At 62.0% G+C, this 18,321-nt stretch overlaps 2 protein-coding genes across 12 annotated transcripts in view; both read left to right on the top strand.

Annotated features, from left to right (window-relative positions):
- RFX2 (regulatory factor X2) overlaps positions 1-882 on the top strand; it is a 48,253-nt gene extending 47,371 nt beyond the window's left edge. For all 5 annotated transcript variants that reach the window (XM_058657769.1, XM_058657770.1, XM_058657765.1 and 2 more), the window contains exon 17: positions 256-882. In XM_058657769.1, coding sequence (XP_058513752.1) covers positions 256-851 — 596 coding nt within the window. In that variant the 3' untranslated portion in view covers positions 852-882. The remainder of the gene's footprint in view (positions 1-255) is intronic.
- A 4,535-nt stretch (positions 883-5,417) lies between these two features.
- RANBP3 (RAN binding protein 3) overlaps positions 5,418-18,321 on the top strand; it is a 32,957-nt gene continuing 20,053 nt past the window's right edge. Inside the window, exons 1-2 of one of the 7 annotated variants that reach the window (XM_058657809.1) lie at positions 5,418-5,533; positions 18,187-18,242. In XM_058657809.1, the coding sequence (XP_058513792.1) occupies positions 5,512-5,533; positions 18,187-18,242 (78 nt within the window). In that variant the 5' untranslated portion in view covers positions 5,418-5,511. Of the gene's footprint in view, positions 5,534-10,324; positions 10,520-18,186; positions 18,243-18,321 lie in introns of those variants that run through there. The other 6 variants (XM_058657813.1, XM_058657807.1, XM_058657806.1 and 3 more) reach the window with 6 other exon arrangements.

Genomic DNA, 18,321 nt, shown 5'->3' on the forward strand with positions numbered 1-18,321 from the left:
CGCCGAGCACCTCCTGGGTGACGCCACGTCTCCCCTGACTCTAGAGCTATGAGAGAATGTTCTAGAAGAAAGGTGGTTGCAGAGGTCATCCTGGGGGCGGGGGGAACAGGGGGCGGGCAGGATGCCCCTTGTGGTCCCTGCCATGGCCCTGCAGCCCTTTCACCGGGATTGCAAAGGGGACTTGAGCGAGCCGCCCCTGCCCCACGCACCAAAGAATGCTGGGGAAACGTCCACCGTTGCCATGCCCCTGGCCAGGTCCTCAAGGCCAGCAAAGAGCAGATGACGACCAGGGCAGCCTGCACAGTGAAGCCCCACACGCCCTCAGCTCCAGGCAGGGCTTGCCCACGTTCAGGGTCACCATCTGGGCACCACCATGGCCTGCAGCAAAGGCGTGTCCCCAGCGGCCAAGGGAGGCCGGTGCCACAGCCGCTCCACTCGTGTGCCAAGAACAGCCCCTTAGGCAGCTCCCCTCAACTCCCCCAGCACCGTACCGCCCCCCCAAAGCCTCAGAGCAGCCGGCCTGGCGCGAGCTCACCCCCTCTTCCCCCCTTCCCCGCCCCCTGCGAGTCCGTGACCTCTTCATGGTCATCACCAAGGAAACCCAAGTGCTGTGGGCTTGCGTGGACCTGGGTGTGCTGCTCAAGGCCCCGCCGAGAGGGCCCGGGCCCCCGCCCTCCCTGCCGCCCGGGAAGCGCCGTCTAATTCAATGCAATGTTTTCTCTTTTTGGAAAAATGTTTCTATGATAATTTTGCTGTCTGATTTTGTTCTTAGCAGGTTTGTTACGGATCTATGTAATGTTGCACTATATTCAATCCCAAACACTTTGTCCGCGTTCAGCCGAAGGTACTAATATCCCCTCATGCGGCCTTAAAGCGCCCCCCCCTTTCCTGTCGGTGCCAGGAAGGTCCCCCAGCCTTCCCTAGGGGAGAAGGCCGGTCAGGGTCACGCCGTGTGGCCTCCCGGCTGGACAGTGTCCTGCCAATGCGCGTGCGCCCCCTGGCAGGCATGTGGGTTGTCACTTCGTGTGTTGTCACCCCGCGTGGTGCCCTCGCCAAGCAGCCAGTGCAGACTGGGTTGATCTCACGCTCCGTGTCGTCCTTGAAGGGCCCCCTGCCAAGGCGCGGAAGGGACAGCTATGTTGCCCACCTGCAGCCCCCCCCCACCCCGTTCTTGCATCCGGGTGCCCGCGTCCACCTTCCTGCTGCTGCGGGGTGAGGCGCCCTGCCTGCTCGCTGGCTGTCCCCCACCCCCCTGCACTGGGGGCGATGGCCCCAGAGCCTTCAGGTGCTTTCTGGAAGGAGCCTGTTGGGCCTACAGCCCGAGCCCAGGGGAGGCTCCTCGGGTTCCCGGCATGTTGAGTAAAGGGCAACTCAAGGACAGGTGCACCTGGGGTCGGGGGAGGGAGAAGAACCCTGCTGCGGGGCTGCTCCGGGAAGAAGGGCCGCGGGGCAGAATGTTCCAGAGAAGTGGACACAGGGCTGCCAGGCAGCTGCTGGGCTGCCAGGGCCACTCCAGGACCCCACACACCGCACCTGCCCTCCAGGTCTGCCCCTCCTGCAGCAGCTGCCCCGAGACTTGGAGGTGGCGCAGTGGGGCGGGCTGTCGGGCCCTGCAGTGGTATACACACGAGCAGGGAGGGTGGACATGAGAAGGAGCTGGAGCGGCAGCATGCTGGGAGGACTTGGGGAAGGCCCGATCTGTGTCTAGTAAAAGAGTTAGAGAGAGAGCCAGATGGCCACGATAGCCAGGTCTCCTCCGCGAGTGCAGCGTCCCAAGCGCATAGGCCATCACCTGCTGCCTCCCGGGCACACCAGCAGGGAGCTGGATGGGAAGTGGAGCAGCCGGGACTCAAACCGGGTCCCCTGTGGGGTGCCAGCGCTGCAGGCAGTGGCTTCACTTGCTATGCCACAGTACCGGCCCCACGGCAGCACTCGCCACCCGATCACCTCTTTTCACATTCTCATTTATCTGAGAGACGAGAGAGATCTTCCATCCTCTGGCTCCCCGTCCAAATGCAGATAACAACCGTGACAGCCTCGGGACCCTCCAGCCATGTGGGAGACCCAGAGGAGGCTCCTGGCTCCTGGCATTGGATCAACTCAGCTCCAGCCGTCGTGGCCATTAGGGGAACGAAGCAGCGGACAAAAGATCTGTCTCTCTGTATAAATCTGCCTTTCCGATGAAAATCAGTCAATAATAATAATAATAATAACAATAATAAAGCTGAAAGGCAGGACCAGAGGCAGTGGGAACCCCGGGGGTCTCTCAGGAAGGCGCCGTCCCACTCTGCAGCTCCCGGCACACCCCCTCTGCCCCTGCGTTTGTCCCAGATCTCCGGCAGCCTGGCACCCCGGCACCCCAGCCTGCGCGGCTGCCCGGCAGCCCAACACCCCTGCACCCTGGCAGCCCTGTACCCTGGCACCCCTGCAGCCCGGCACCCCGGCATCCCCGCCGGCGCCGCTGTCCCAATGTGGGTTGCAGGCCTGGCAAGTTAGTTTGCCTGCAGCCGCCAGGCCGGAACGTGGCGCCACCTGGCGGCCAGACGGAGGGACTGCGGCCGCTCTCCGACAGCCGCTCCTCTGGCGCAGGGCAGGGGTTGTCGGGTGGGCGCTGCGGGCAGGGGTTGTCGGGTGGGCGCTGAGGGCAGGGGTTGGGTGGACGCTGCGGGCAGGGGTTGTCGGGTGGACGCTGCGGGCAGGGGTTGTCGGGTGGACGCTGCGGGCAGGGGTTGGGTGGACGCTGCGGGCAGGGGTTGTCGGGTGGGCGCTGCGGGCAGGGGTTGTCGGGTGGACGCTGCGGGCAGGGGTTGGGTGGACGCTGCGGGCAGGGGTTGTCGGGTGGACGCTGCGGGCAGGGGTTGGGTGGACGCTGCGGGCAGGGGTTGTCGGGTGGGCGCTGCGGGCAGGGGTTGTCGGGTGGGCGCTGCGGGCAGGGGTTGTCGGGTGGGCGCTGCGGGCAGGGGTTGGGTGGGCGCTGCGGGCAGGGGTTGGGTGGGCGCTGAGGGCAGGGGTTGTTGGGTGGGCGCTGCCGGCCAAGGTTTGTCCACCTGCTTGCCAACAGTGTGTGCCAGGAGACACCCCAGACACCCCGGGAAGCCGAGGACTGAGTGGGACCAGGTGGTTCTGTGGGTCGCATTCTGCAGTGGTGATCCAGAGCTCCAGGTCAACTTCAGTTTTTAGTCATTTAAAAATTTTAGATGCGATTTTATTTATTTGAAAGAGTGAGAGGCAGAGGGGAAGGAGGGGACAGGTATCCTGGCGCAGAGCGGGTTAAGCCGACGCCTGTGGCTCCAGCATCCCCACAGGTGCCGGCTCCAGTCCCAGCTGCCCCACTTCCAGTTTCCTGTAAACACACATCAGCAGACAGCAGCGGAGGAAAGCCCAAACGCTCAGGCCCCTGCACCCACGTGGGGGACCCAGTCAGAGATCTTGGCTCTCTGTCTCACTGTCACTCTACATTTCAAATCCTAAAGGGGGAAAAAAAAAAAGCCACAAGTGGATTATATTTAGCAGGTGATGACATATTTCTGGGAGTTTCCAAGCTGTGGTGTGCCAGTGGCGCACGCTGTGGCCGTAGGAGACGTGTCACAGTAATCCACACACAAGGCTCGCCTCACTCCGACTGGCTGTCACTCCCCTTCCGGCTTCCACGGAGCGATAACGCCTCTTCAATGCCTCTCGGACACGGGGCTAATTTCCTGAACATCAAAGGCAGAGCAGAACAGCCCCGTGGCTGGCACCCACCTGGCGTTTCCCGTGGCTGGCACCCACCTGGCGTTACCCGTGGCTGGCACCCACCTGGCGTTACCCGTGGCTGGCACCCACCTGGCGTTACCCGTGGCTGGCACCCACCTGGCGTTACCCGTGGCTGGCACCCACCTGGCGTTTCCCGTGGCTGGCACCCACCTGGCGTTTCCCGGGAATTCCCTCATGATGGTTTTGGTTTTCGTGTTTATTTTTACCTGAGCTCCTATTCCCAACTTGGTGGGTTTCTCTGTCAAATGGTGCAAAGGATCTTATTTAACTCAAATGTAAACCAGAAGGCAGACAGGGATTTCGTTCAAGGTCACAGGGTCCAGGTAGCTCGGGTTGGAGCTGAGGAGGACCAACTCAACGCTTGGAACGCTGGCATTCCATCTGAGAGCAGCCGTTCTTTTTTTCTGTTTTTTTTTTGTTTTGTTTTGTTTTTAAGAGCTATTTATTTTTATTGGAAAGTCAGATATACTGAGAGGAGGAGACACAGAGAAGATCTTCCATCCGATGATTCATTCCCCAAGTGACCACAACGGCTGGAGCTGAGCCAATCCAAAGCCAGGAGCCAGGAACTTCTTCCAGGTCTCCCACCTGGGTGCAGGAACTCAAGGCTTTGGGCCGTCCTCCACTGCTTTCCCAGGCCACAGGCAGGGAGCTGGATGGGAAGTGGAGCTGCCGGGATTAGAACTGGCGCCCATATGGGATCCTGGCACATTCAAGGCGAGGACTTTAGCCGCTAGGCCACGGTGCTGGGCCCAGAGCAGCAGTTTTAATCCCGATTGCTCCACTTCCCATCCAGCTCCCTGCCTGTGGCCTGGGAAAGCAGTGGAGGACGGCCCAAAGCCTTGGGACCCTGACACACACACGTGCAGGCCTCCAGGGTCATATATATATATATATATATATATATATATATATATATATATATATATTTTTTTTTTTTTTTTTTTTTTACCAGTTTTGTTGATTTGAAAGGCAGAATTAGAGTTTCCGTCCACTGGGTCACTTCTCCCCCCAGATGGCCAACACAGCAGCCAGGCGCCAGGAGCTCCATCCTGGTCTCCCCACCGAGGGTGGCGGGGACCCCGAGCACCCGCCGCCTGGCATGTGCACAAGCAGGCAGCTGTATTAGAAGCGGAGCAGCCACGATGGGGCGGGCACAGGTCTGCTGTCTTAACCTGCCGCGTCACCCCGCAACTTCGGGGCCCCAAGGCCGCCCCCCACCAAGGGCTGCAGCTGTTCTCAAGTCCAACATACCAGCTGCAATACAAAAATAACAATAATAATAATAAAATAAACGACCCGCTCTCAGGTTGGGGTGATGGTCCCTCCTGGGCCAGGCAGCACCCCATCGTGCCCGGTCCGAGGTCCCTGCACCCCGGTCTCCTAGCGCAGCCCGAGGTGTCTGGGCGTTCGCTGAGCGAGCGCGCCCCGGGTTCGCGTCCCGGTACCGGCTGCTGCTCCAGCGCATGCGTACACACGCCCTCGCCCTGGCCACGCCCTCTCCCTCACCTCCCGCTTGGCCGGCGGGAAAAGGAGAGGCGCTGGACCGTTGGTGCGCAGGCGCGTGCCCGGCCGGCCACGCCCCCTCGAGGTTGCGGGGCGGAGCCCCACGCGCAGGCGCGAGCCGCCCCGGGGCCGCGCACCCGAAGCGGTCGTGCTCCAGTGCGCACGCGCAGGAAGTGTTCGCGAAGGCCCGCCCGCAGGTTGAGCCCGGGCCGGCGCGCGGGGCCTTGTGGGAGGGCTTAAGGAAGTAAAATGGCGGACCTGGCGAACGAAGGTAGGGGAGGCGCCGTCGGGGGGTCGGGGTGACGGCCGGGGGTCGGGGGGCCTTGGGTCAGGGGGCCGCGGGTCCCCACAGGCCCAAGGGTGAGCAGCCCGGGCTGCCGAGAGCCGGCGGGCCGCGCTGGCCGCTCCTCCATGGCGTCCCCGCAGGCCGGGCCGGCCAGGAGGGACGGGGTGCTCTGTGTGTGTGTATGTGTGTCGGGGGGAAATGGGGGGTCCCAGCCCCCGGGGTGGCCGCCCTGAGGGTCCCAGGGGGCCGGGGAGGCACGGCCGGCCGTGTCAGGAGAGCCCGGGGCCCCGCTTGGCACCCCTTCATCCTGGGGGTGCCCCGTGCTGCCCCCCCGCGTCCTGCACCCCGGACTTGGCACCCCACTTCCCTCTCCTTCGGGGACCCCTTGTCTCTTCCCCTCTGGAGCCCTTCCATGGCGTGATCTGAGCCGCTGTTCGCTTTGAAAGCTCCGTCCCCTTCCTTCTTTCCTTCATGCATGTTTATCATTATTATTATTATTATTATTTACGCTGGCATGGTGGATAAGGTGGACCTCCTCCCGGGACCCCGCGTACTCGAGCTTTGGGGTGTCTGCATTTGAGCTCCTTCATGTTGCCAACCACCCCCACCCAGGGTGCTCCCTCCACTACCACCACTCCGGTTTTTTGCAGGGCACCCCCAGTTTTTCCCAGGCGCTGTTGCTGTTGCGTGCATACGTAACTCTCCCAGCCGGCTTGAGAAAGTGCAGCTGCGGGGCAGGCATAAGAGTGACTGGGAGTTCGGGGGCGGCCCACCTAAGGGGAGCACCCTCCCCTGCCACCACCACTGAACCCCAAGCTTGGCTGCCCGGCCTGCTGCTGGCGTCTGGGTGGGCGTCAGGCCCAGGCAGCAGAGGGACCAACTGCCCAGGGGAGCGAGGCTGATGAACGTGCCCTGGTTTGACGTCTGTATTCAAGATCCCACATGTCCAGCCGGAATGTCTAGTGTATGTAGTGTGTCCCCACGGTCTGCCCCCGCCACCACCACCAGCAGGCACCCTAATTCCTTCCCCCGCTCTTCCATACAGTCCACATCGGATCAGTTATTCCTAAACCATAGGTTCCGGCGGGGCCCTCTTACCCACCGGACACCTCCACCTGAAGCCCCCGTGAGGGGGGACCCCCAGCTCTCTCCCTGGCTCACTGCCTGCGGTCACTGCTCAGGATGCCTTGAAGGGTCCCCCTCCCCCTTGTGGTTAGACCAGGTGCTCTTGTCCCCAGCCCCACCTGCAGGTAGTCTTGTGTGTGTGTTTTGTTTTTCTGAGGTGGGAGAACTTTTCTGGGCACCTGTCTCGTTTGCTGCCCGCTGTCTGGCCCATGACGTGGTGTGGCTGCGTTGGGTTTCTGAGCTCCCGGAAGGTGGGGGTTTGGACACTGTCCCTGGGTCCTAGGAGCTTGGTGGCGTGGGAGAATGAGTCCAGCGGGATGGAGGATCGGAAGGCCGAAGCACAGCGGTTGCGCCTCACACCTGCTGCACTCAGCGGCTGTTTTGGGGGACGTCCGACTTGCTCCTTCCAGGACAGCCGTCCATGGGAGGTCCGGTCTGTGGCCCAGATGTCCCTGCCACCCTCTGTGCTCCTTGGAGACCCCAGTTCTGGCTACGGCTCCCCCCCACCCGGAGAAAGCGGGACTTACCCCACCAGGAAAGGCAGGACTTTGCCGTGTGTTTGGCTGTGGCCGCAGGCAGTACCTCCTGGGCTGCTGGCTTTGCAGGCCACGCAGTGGCTGTCCGCTGTGGCCAAGCATCGGTCTCGCCTAAAGGGCAGCCTGTGGGATTTGGGGTTGGGAATGCAGTAACGCTGAGACCCCACTGACTTGAGCACCTCGAGAGAGAAGGATGGTCCTGCTTGCAAGCTGTGGGGACGTGAAGGGGGACACCCCAACCCTCATGGCCTTTCCTGGGGCCCAGGGTGCAAGGTGCAGCCAGAGGGCCCCTCTCACGGTGCTTACATGTGGCACCCCAGGGTGCCTCAGGCTTCGAGCGTGGAGTTGCTGGGGTGGCCCTGGTGTGGTAGGTCAGGAAGAGTGGGGAGACAGCGAGCAGGGAGTGTTGGGACCACTGCAGAGTTCAAAGACAGCACAGACGCCTCCCCCCACCCAGAGTCCACAGATGGTTCCTAGTGCGGCAGAGTTCTTGCTGCGCCGTAGCAACTTTGGGGGTGCAGAAGGCTCTGTTGGGGAGGATGCCTCATGTACCGTGGGGTGCTTAGCACCCTAGTGGCATCCCCCAGCCTGCTTGCTGGGGTCATGCACACAGCCTCTTGCCGTGGGCAAAGGGGAGGGCGGAGCGGTCCGTATGTGAAGCTCCCCTGTGTGCGTGGGGTCGGCCGCACGCTCGCTGGGTCGTATGGGCGAAGGCCCTGTCCGAATGTCTTCCTTCCCTCATCTGGCTGGTGGGGCGTTCTGAGCATGGTGTGTGTGCGCCAGTCGACCCCTCAGCCTGCAGTTAAACACTCCCTGCGTGGGCGGGAGGGGCTGCTTTTAACCACCCTTACCTGTTCTAGACCTGTTCTAGACCCATTCTAGACCCATCAGCCTAAGGGCCCAGCAGGGGCCTGTGAGCCTGCCCCCTCCTAGGTGCCCAGCCTGAGCCCTGGTCTGCCTGCTCGGCCTTGCCCTCAGAGTGTTGGGGAGCAGGTGGCCGTTGGGGTGAGGGCTCAGACCCCCTGGAGCACAGCCAAGCCAGAGCGAGTGCAGTGCTGGGAACGGTGGGGCAGTCCTTTTCATGAAGTGTAGTTTGCTTGGGGAGCTTGGCACGGCACCCAGCCTCGTGGCAGTGCTCGGGGTGGGAGTGTAGATGTCCACACTCATGGGTGGGGGTCTCTACGATTGAGCCACCCGCTGCCTGCCACCCCCAGTGTGCACCACAGCGTGGACCACAGCTGGGGTCGGGAAGGTGGCTGAGACGCCAAGCCAGGAACACCATGTGTGGCTACCAGCATCTTAACCACTGGGCCAGCCTGTCCCGGGGAGAAGTTATCAGAATGCTGGGACGTCCCCCCTTCAGTGGTGTCTTTCAGCTGCCTCACAGCCTTGCTCACCCAAGCAGGGTCGGATGCGACTGCGTTGGCCTCCCTTGGCTGGCTCTCGTTCAGGTGGGGGGACACTCCAGGCCCCTGAGCATTCTCGACCCCCTGCCCCTGCCCTGAGCTGACAGGGACCATTTTCATGAATGTCTCATGGAAATGAACCTGGGCCTCCCACGTCCGAGTCCTGGCTGGGGGCCGACCAGGTGCCTCAGGGGCTCCAAGGTCTTTGCATACTTCAGAAAAGAAAAAGTGAAGTTTCTCCCAGGCTCCTGTGGGTCGATAGAAAACTTGGGGCTCTGTGAAACTTGAGCCAAGCTATGGGCTCTCTCGCAGATTGCTGGAGACAGTGGTGCTTCATGGCAGTGTCCAGGTGGCCATGCTGCAGGTCCTGCGGAGAAAGCAGCGTTGCAATGGCCTCGCCCAGCTGTGCCCAGGCGACCCTGTACGCGGTGGCAGGCCCTTGCTCTAGTGGTCTCGGCCCTCAGGGGCCATCGCGTGGCACCTGCCCTGACCCTCTGCCCGGTTGAAAGCGAGTGGCGGAGGAGAACAGAAGCTTGCTGGAGAGCCCACGCAGGACACGGGACCTTCGGGTCTGTTGTGTGGACGGCAGCTGCTGGCTAGCTCAGGGGGCTGCAAGTGTTGGGTTCACCTGCTCGTCTGTTTTCCGTTAGTAGCCAACACAGTTATTTCGGGGTTGGGGGTGGTCCAGATTTCTGTAGCCAGCTCCCCCAGTCTTCCCATAGCATTTTGTCAGAGCTTCGGAGCAGCTGCGACCCGTGAGGTGGGCGACGTGCCCGTTGCCTGCACCCATCCTGGTGCCCGGCTGAGCTGGGCTGGCATGGAGGCTTCAGCAGGCCCTTGGGGTGCTCACAGCGTGGAGCCGAGCATGCCCTGCTCCCGAGGGGTTTCGGGGTTCAGTGTCCTCACCTCCTAGGGGAGCTCGTGGCAGTGGCTCTCGGAGATGGAGCCCCAAGGCTGCAGGTTGGCAGAGAGCTCCCTTGTGGCTGGATGGTGGCGTCTATAGAGACCACGTGGCGTGTGGCGGCCAGCACAGGAGCAGCCAGCCGTTGCCTCTTGTCACCGAGTGCAGAGGGCTGCCCTCCTCGCGGCTCTGTGTGCAGTGGCTGCGTCCTGTCCGGGTGGGCCTACCTGAGCAGTCTGCCGTTTCCTTGGGGTTGGTGTCCAGCATGATGCTTGCCAGCGTTGGGGCTGTGACCCCTGGGGACAGTGGCAAGGGCCCTGTGGTTGCTGCGAGGGGACAAGGCCTGCCCCAGCCGGTCACTGCAGCCTCGGCCCGTCAGCAGGTTCTGGAGACAGCCTGGTGCAGGGACGGGTGGACCTGCGTGTGTGTGTGCCTTACACCTGAGCAGTTGTCTGGCTTGGAGTTTCTGTGTCAGTGCAGGGAGTGGAGAACTGCAGTGGGATGTGGGCCGTCCCCCTCGCTGTCCCCCACCGCATGGCAGCATGTCCCTGGCCACCCCTCCCAAGGTGTCTCCGGGCATTTCTCCATGTCCCCTTAAGGGAACGTGCATACACAGTGGGGAGCTGTGTGCTGCCCACCCCGCTAAGGTCCCATGTACTCGAACCATCATCCACTGCTTGCCGAGATGGTGTCAGCAGGGTGGGAAGTAGAGCAGCCAGAACTTGAACCCGCGCTCCCAAGTTGGGTGAAGCCCCCTCCCCCACAGCAGCGGCTTAACCCACCGGGTGGCTCACTGTGTGTGGGTTAAGGCTCTGACGGCCTTCCTTCCTTCCTTTGTTTTTCCCAGTGGCTGGGCTTCTGCCCCTCGGTGCAGTTGGCATTGGGCTGATGGCTCTCGTGCCGGGAGGCCAGCGCAGACCTCACCCCTCATTCCCACTCCCCACTGCTGGGCCGGCCCCTGCCCACCTAAACCCCTGCAGCCCCAGGTGTGATAAACGCCCAGGTTAGACTCCAGCAGTGTCCACAGGGGACGCAGGGACGCCAGAGTGTGTCCCCTGACCACCAGGTCCTGGGTGAGAATGCCCAGGTGGGTGAGGAGCCTTGGAGAGGCGTGCACCCAGAACATGCGCTGAGAGGGTGGCTGGCAGCTAGGGCCCTGTATACTAGCGGACCGGACTGGCCAGTGAGGCACGGAGCCTGCACACCTCCTCTCTGCTGCGTGGTGTCAAGTTCACGGGCACCTGTTGGCCTGCGCGCTGACCTGTGTGCAACACTGCCTTCCCAGGAACTGCCTGTGGTGCTCAAATAAAAACTGGGGGTTGTAGGGCGTTCCAAGTGTATGCCTGGACTGCACAAGAAGGTGAGACAGATCTTTAATCTGCTGGGTCACTTCCCAGGTGACTCCAGAGAGCCAGGAGCCAGGAGCTTCTTCTGGGTCTCCCACATGGGTGCAGGTGCCCAAGCACCTGGGCCACCCTCTGCATTTTCCCAGGCCATTGGCAAGGAGCGCGAAGTGGAGCAGCCAGGACTTGGACGAGCACCTGTGTGGGATGCCGGTACTGGCCCAGGCTTTACTTGTGCATTTGAAAGGCGTAACTAACCCATTCTCCTGTTTGGTCTCTATATGGCTGTAGCAGCAGAGCTGAGGTAGACTGAGGCCAGGAGCCAGGAACTCCAGCTGGGTTCCTGTGTGGCCATGGGAGCAGGTGCCCAAGGCCCCAGCCCATCCTCCACTCACTACCTCCCCAGCTGCATTTGCAGGGAGCTGGAGTGGGAGTGGAGCAGCTGGGACTTGAACCAGCACTTGGATCCTGGACGCAGCGCCACAGGTAGCATCTTAGCCTGCAGTGCCACGGTACCAGCCCCGAGGGTAAGTCTCAGATGTGTTTGCCAGATTAAACCCCCCATGTGTGCCATACTGCAGTCCAGGCACCTGTCCACTCAGAACTGAGTTGCACACTTTTTTTTTAAATTATTTTTATTGGAAAGTCATATTTGCAGAGAGAAGGAGAGACAGAGAGAAATACCTTCCATCTGCTGGTTCACTCCCCAAGTGGCTGTAGCGGCCGGAGCTGAGCTGATCCAGGCAGAAACCAGGAGTTCTTCTGGGTCTCCCACGTGGGTTCAGGGTCCCAAGGTTTTGGGCCGTCCTCCACTGCTTTCCCAGGCCACAAGCAGGGAGCTGGATGGGAGGTGGAGCAGCTGGGATACAAACCGGTGCCCGTATGGGATCCCAGTGCGTACAGGGCGAGGACTTTAGCCACTAGGCTACGGTTCCAGGCCTGGGTCCCATGTTGTGTCTGTAAGAGCTTGAGTAAGGAAGGAGGTGCAAGACATTCTGGCTTCCTGGGGGCCGAGTGAGCTGTGTGCCGTCAGCAGGAAGGGCATTCCAGTGGCTGTGGCTGCTGGGCACCTGAGGGGCCTGGCCTGGTCGTTGTCCGTCAGCACTGTCTGCCTGGGGGGCTCAGAGCGCGTATCGCTCACAGTAGGGGACATGGCCATGGTCACAGGTGGCCAGGCCCAAGTCAGGAGTCCAGAACTGAGCTCGGGTCTCCCACACGGGTGGGGGACAAGCCCAGCGGATGGCATCCTCGCTGTGAGCCGAGCGGCTGCCCCCAGTCAGCTGGGGTCGTTCCCTTGCTGGCCTGCCTGCGGGCTCTGTCATTGTCAACAGGGGAAGTCAGATCCCACACCGGCCTGTCCTGTTTCCTCACCTCTCCCAGGAGCACTCAGCCATGTGGGCTGCACACTGTCAGCTCTGCCCCGGCGGACCCCCTACCTTTGGGGCTTGTCTGAGCTGCAGGTGACCGCCTCAGCCAGGCCTCGCTGGCCACGCACTGGCCCTGTCCCGTCTTGCCCCGTTTGCCCTGGAGCGCCTCCGGGAGGTACTGAGGCAGCCAGCTTCTCTCGCATCCTCCTTCGCCTCTCAGGCTCTTACGTGTGACACGCGGGGCTCGATGCCGAGTTTCCCCAGGGAGCTTACATGGCGGCCCTTGTAATGCAGTCACGGTCCCGCTGGCTGTACCTGGCAGACAGAGGGGACAGTGCCCAGGCCTGGTGCTTCACTCGCCCGCTACCTCCCGGGGCTGCGTGCCCTGGTGATGCCCGCTGCCTTGGCAGCCGTGTTGGCATCCTGCCACCTAGCGGCAGGACGGAGACGTGTCCCAGATTGTTCCCTGGGGTCCCAGGCAGCTGCTGGCTCCGGGGCTTGCTCTGCTTCGGTTCGTTGGAGGGTTTTCCGCAGAGCTCAGGGCACCCCAGCCCCCCAGCACAAGTTGTGCCCTCAGGGTCTTGCATGTTGGGGTGGGCTGCGGAATTGACGGCATGGCCGAGCCTCACTTCATCCTAACAGAGGCTGTGCATGTGGAAGGCACCTCCTCTGGCATCCCGCAGTGTGGTGGTCTGTGTCGTGAGGGTGTCACTGTGCTGGCGTGAGGACCAGGCAGAGGCCACTGCACGGCTTGGGGTCACCTGTTCTGCTTGCGCTGCTATCAGAGGTCACGTGGGGCGGCAGGAGGTGAAGGTAGCAGCCAGGTGGAGGACACTTCAGGAAGATGCCCGCCCCCGCCCTCGCCCCTGATAACTGCCTGCTGTCATCTTTGTGAGCTATCGGGGTGCACCCTCCCACTGGCCGGACTGGGCATGGAGAGTCGGAGGGCCTCCCTGGAGTGGCATGGAGTTTGTTGTTGGTGAGTTGAGATACCAGATGTATCTGCATGTTGCTGTGGAAAACCGATCACAGTCACTCCTGAGCAAGTGACTGGCTCAGAGGGGAGCGTGCTTTGTCTCCGGGGACTCAGGCTCCTTGGGTCGGTGAGATGCTTTCCATGTTGTTTCCCAGATAAGAAGATTAAAGAGACGTTGACCGCTATTACAGCTAATTTTACTAAGTACCTTGCTGACGCGGGGTGCAGAGCCCTAAGCAGCTTTCTGGCTGGGGGTATCAGCTAGGAGGGGACTGAGCCGAGAAGGCAGAGATGCGCCAGGCGTCTGGGGGGCTGGAGGTGATCCCAGCGAGAGGCCCCGGGGCTCCAGGACAGCGGGAGGGGCAGGAGATGGCCCTGCTGCCCGGTGGATTATGAATGCTATGCGAAGCATCCGTTGGTTAAACATCTGGGACAGAGTGCGACTTGCTTCGCGGCTGAATGTTCTCCTTGGAATGTGGCTTTGGTGCTTTTCCGGACGGCCTGAGCGCGCTTCTGTTTCCCCAGGGAACTGCTGTTGGTGTCGCAGCACATGGAGTTCTGGAGGCTGGCGGGAAGCCCTGCGCCGACCCCGGAACTGGGCCTCGGCCCCTTGATCTTACTGTCAGCACTCTCCCTGACAGCCGCTTTAGTCATGCCATCGTTTCTTGAAAGAATGGGGCGTCTGTTTGCTGCTCTGAGGCCTGGCTGAGCGGGAGTGGTGGGAGGAGGCCCCTCCTGTGTGTGCTGTGGGCTCCCTGGGCCCACCCAGCCTGCAGGGCTGGCTCCACCTTGGACAGGCCACTTGCCTCTCCTCCCCTGGACAGAAGGTAGCCTCAGAGACCCAGTGGAACCGGGCAGTAAAACCCCAGCACATGAGGAAGTGCTGGGAAATGCCAGCGTGGCCTGAGCTCCGTGGAGGGCGGCGTTGCTGTGGAAGCCAGGGCTGAGCCCAGGGGTGTCTCGGTTCCTGCCTGCCTGTTCCCCTGGCTGGGGCAGACCCTTGCAGGGACAGCAGGTCCCGTCTCCCCCTTCCTAGATGGGCAGCTGCTGCCCCCAACTGCCCAAGGCTTCCTCCCTTCTAGTTGTTGCCTAGTGAAGGTTTGCCACCATCTGCGCAGGCCCAGATAAAGCCTTGGAGTCCTCATCCCTGGGGCCTCTGGGAGGGGCCATCCTAGGGAAGCCCATTGTTTCAGTTGTGTGGAGCAGGGCTGTTTGAAACTGTCCTGCTCCTGGCCCTTCGCACCCACACTGCAGGCATCCTGCACAGAGCCCCGAGGAGTGGGATGGGTAAGCCTCCTGCAGCACTGGTGTCCCTCTCAGGGTCCATTTCGGCCTCCCTGCTGGGTCAGGTGATGACCCAAGTCCTTGGGTCCCTGGCACCCGGTGGGAGACCACCTAGAATGCCTGACTTCCGGCTTCAGGACCAGTCGCGTGCCCACAGAGTGTCTCCTCTGCATCCCCTGCCTTTAAATCAACTTTTTTTTTTTTAAGATTTATTTTTATTGGAAAGGCAGATTTACAGAGAGAAGGAGATACAGAAAGCTCTTCCATCTGCTGGTTCACTCCTCAAGTACCCGCAACAGCCAGAGCTGAGCCGATCCAGAGCCAGGAGCCTGGAGCCTCTTCCAGGTCTCCCACGCAGGTGCAGGGTCCCAAGGCTTTGGGCCGTCCTCCAGGCCACAGGCAGGGAGCTGGATGGGAAGTGGAGCTGCTGGGACTTGAACTGGTGCCCATGTGGCATCCCATTGTGTGCACGGTGAGGATTTAGCCACAGATCCATCACACCAGGCCGTTAAAACAACCTATTTTTAAATTAGTGGAGTACAGGAGTTTATTTTGAAGTCTGTGCATGCTTTTCGTGATACCCATGAGCTCCATGACGAAGCTGTTTTTGGCCCTCACCCTAGCCAGCAACACCGTCCACCCTGCTGTGTGTGTGGGTGCCCAGGCCTCCCATGCCCCTGCTCCCCGCCCCTGGGGCCCTACACTGTGGTTCCTGTGTTAGGGTTGCCACCTTGGGTTAGGAGGGACACCGCAGCTCTGCAGGGGAGAAGCCCCTAGCCTCTGAGCGGCCTGAGGCTTCAGCCACGGGTAGAGGTCCACGCTGCATACCGCTGTCGCCCTGGGCCATCACTGGGATATAGGCTGTAGTGTCACCCTGTGTCCCATGAGCTGGCCACGTGCTGATTGTCCTGTTCAAACGCGTCCTCCCAGAAGAGCCCCCGAGTGCCTCCGTGGGTGGTGATGTGAGCTCCTGGCCGGCAGGAGCTGTGCCCTGGGTCACCAGGACACCCTCCATGGGTGGTGATGTGAGCTCCTGGCCGGCAGGAGCTGTGCCCTGGGTCACCAGGACACCCTCCAGGGCTCCATGGGGGTCTGACACAGATAGATCGTCACATGCCCAGAACTGCTGCCAAGTGGGGGTTGGGCATGGGGGTCGGAGTCCTCCCTATGGCTGAGGGCATGTGTCCTGGGCTCCAGTGGGTGGGATGAGAGGATGGTGAGGGGGTGCAGGGGGGGTCCTTGGCATCTGGCAGAGTTGGAGACAGGAGCAGAGAGAGGGGGCTGCATGCTGTCTGTGTTGGCTGGGTCCAGAGACCTTTGCCCCACAGCTTCCACGGGCCACCAGGGCACTGAGCAGTCTGTCTCTGTGGTGAGCCAGGGAGGAGGAGGGTGGCCGTCTCAGCCCTCCCGCGTTGTATCTGGTGGTGCCCAAACCCCCCCACCCCAGGGTGTTAGCATGTGCAAGGTGTGACGTCTAACCGTGCTGACCTGTGTGGGCAGCTACTCTGGGACGGCCCTTTCCCGTTCCCAGCCTACTCTGTGTCACCCAGCCCCCCAAAATAGGCTGCTTTCCCCCTCAATTCGTTTGCCGATGCAGCGGTTCACAGAACCAAAACCCACAGCCGAGGCGAGCCTGAAGGAATCTGGGTGGGGCAGCGTGTGTTGATGCGGGTTTGGGTTTTTGGGATGGCCTGGGTCCCTGGAAGGGTGGGTAGATTTCCCCATCACCACCGCCAGCACCCCCGTTATCCCTGCCCCTGGGCGTGCAGGTAGTGGGCGCTGGCCGCTCACTGGGAGCAGGCTGGGAGGTGCTCATGAGAGGGTGCTCGCTGCATCACCCCATATCATCACAAGGGGTGAGGCTCTGGTGCTCTGGGTGAGGTGGGGCCTTGGGGTTCCTTTCCGGTGAACCTCCTGCCTGCCGCCAGCAGGTGTCCCAGTGTGTCCTGGCGGCAGAGCCCTGGCTGACTGGCACAGAGTGCACACACACGTTGCCTCTCTGCACGGGCTGAGACTGGAGTGAGGGCGGTTGACCCCCTACCTAGGGGCTCACTCCTCTAGGCCCTCTTCCCTCAGCTGCCTGAGGTGTTTGCACAGCACCTCCCCCCTGGGATGTGAAGAAGTGGGGTGCGGGTATTGATATGCGTGGAGGTGGAGGGGGACAGGGCTGTTTGGGAGAGCGGGTCTGACCTCCATGTGGACTGGCCCCTTCGCACCTACCCCTGCCCTGCCTCAGCCCACACTGGGCCCAGGTTCAGAGCTCTCCCTCCACCTGGCACCCGGGGCTCACATCTCACGCCGTCAGCCCATCCTGGTGTGCCCAGGCAGTGCCCGGCAGAGGTTGCCATCTTGGGAGCTCTGGGCCTTAGCGGGTGAGGAGGTCCCCTGCATGTGACACACCAGGTGGCCGCCACTTGCTAGGAAGAGGGGGGAGCATTTGAGCTTCGCTTAGAGGTGAGTCTGGGGTGTGTGCCCCTGGCAGGCCTGTGCCCCTCCAGAGGCGGAGCCTGTGGCTGAGGAGGGCATCCGCATTTGGTGGTTTCCTGGGCCAGGCTCCACCAGGGCCTCTGCCAGGACTTAGAGTAGCTACTTTGCTCTGTCTGAGGCCCTGGTGGGACACAGAGCTGCTGCAGCCCTCTGGTTGCCCCCTGCCCAGCCCAGCAGCCCCGTAGTCGCCTGCCCCAGGGTTGGGGAGGGAGGTCCCTGAGTAGGCAGCCAGGGCAGAGGTGCAGGCTGGCTTAGGGACATGTGACAGCCTGGCTGGAGACCCTGCCACCTGCACCTGCACCCCTCGTGCTCGGTACTGGCTGTGGACCCTGCGTGGGGAGAGATGCCATCATGACGCCGCCTGCCCAGATGCCCTGGGAGTAGGCCTGGGGCAGTGGGGAACTGGGGCGTCCTTCCAGTCACCCTGAGGCCACCCCCTCAAGTGCCCCCCAGCGCGTCCCCAGGGGCAGCCCTGGCAGCGCAGCCTTGCCTCTGGGCCTGGGGCACCACTTCCTTCTCCTGGGGGCTCCCCAGCTTTTGCGCTGTCTGAGCTAATGCTGTGCCAGGGCCCAGCTCCAGGTGAGCCTCTAGGGCCCGTGGCTGTGGCTCTCTGAGGGCAGTGCGAGGCCCAAGGCCTGCTGACAGTCAGCACTCCCACGCCGGCCCCCGTGCTTCAGTGGCTCAGGCCATGCGGCCTGCCTTATGAGTTCAGGTCAGTTGCCATCTGCATGTCCCTTGGTACACCTCGGGGGCATCCCAGCTGCCCCCAGTGCCAGGGGGCAAAAGGCTATGGGCCTGGCTGGCCTGGGGAGTGAGACATACTCCTGGGACGAGGGAACTACAGGCTACCCCCCCTTCGGGGCACCGAACCTCCCCAGGGAATGGGCGGCAGCTGCAGCTGGCCTCCAGAAGGCCTGGGCACAGACTGGTCACCCCTGGCCTGCAGGTTGAACACGGCCAGTGAGAGCCGACTCAGTTGCCCGGATGTGGAGTTGAGGAGGTGCCGCCTGAGACGTGGCACCTGCCCTGCGGGTGGATGCTCCCCGACCTGCCCGCCCGCGTCCTCACGCCTGCAGCGGGGCTGCTGCCTGCCCGTTGCTCCTTTGTGTGCTGGGTTTGCTTAACTGTTTGTTCAGTCGATGACACGAATGTACCTTTGTTTGCTGTGTGAATGTAGTGTTGGGGGGAAAAAAACCAATTTTTCTTTTTGCAGAGAAGCCCGCCCTTGCTCCACCCGTCTTTGTGTTTCAAAAGGATAAAGGACAAAAGGTAAGGGGCCGGTACGTGCTCTCCTCACATCCGCTTCTCTGGTGGGTCTTCCGTGGCAGCCGCCCATCGTCAGGCCACA

The sequence above is a fragment of the Ochotona princeps genome, chromosome 33 (genome assembly GCF_030435755.1).
Source record: "Ochotona princeps isolate mOchPri1 chromosome 33, mOchPri1.hap1, whole genome shotgun sequence".
NCBI lineage: Eukaryota > Metazoa > Chordata > Mammalia > Lagomorpha > Ochotonidae > Ochotona > Ochotona princeps.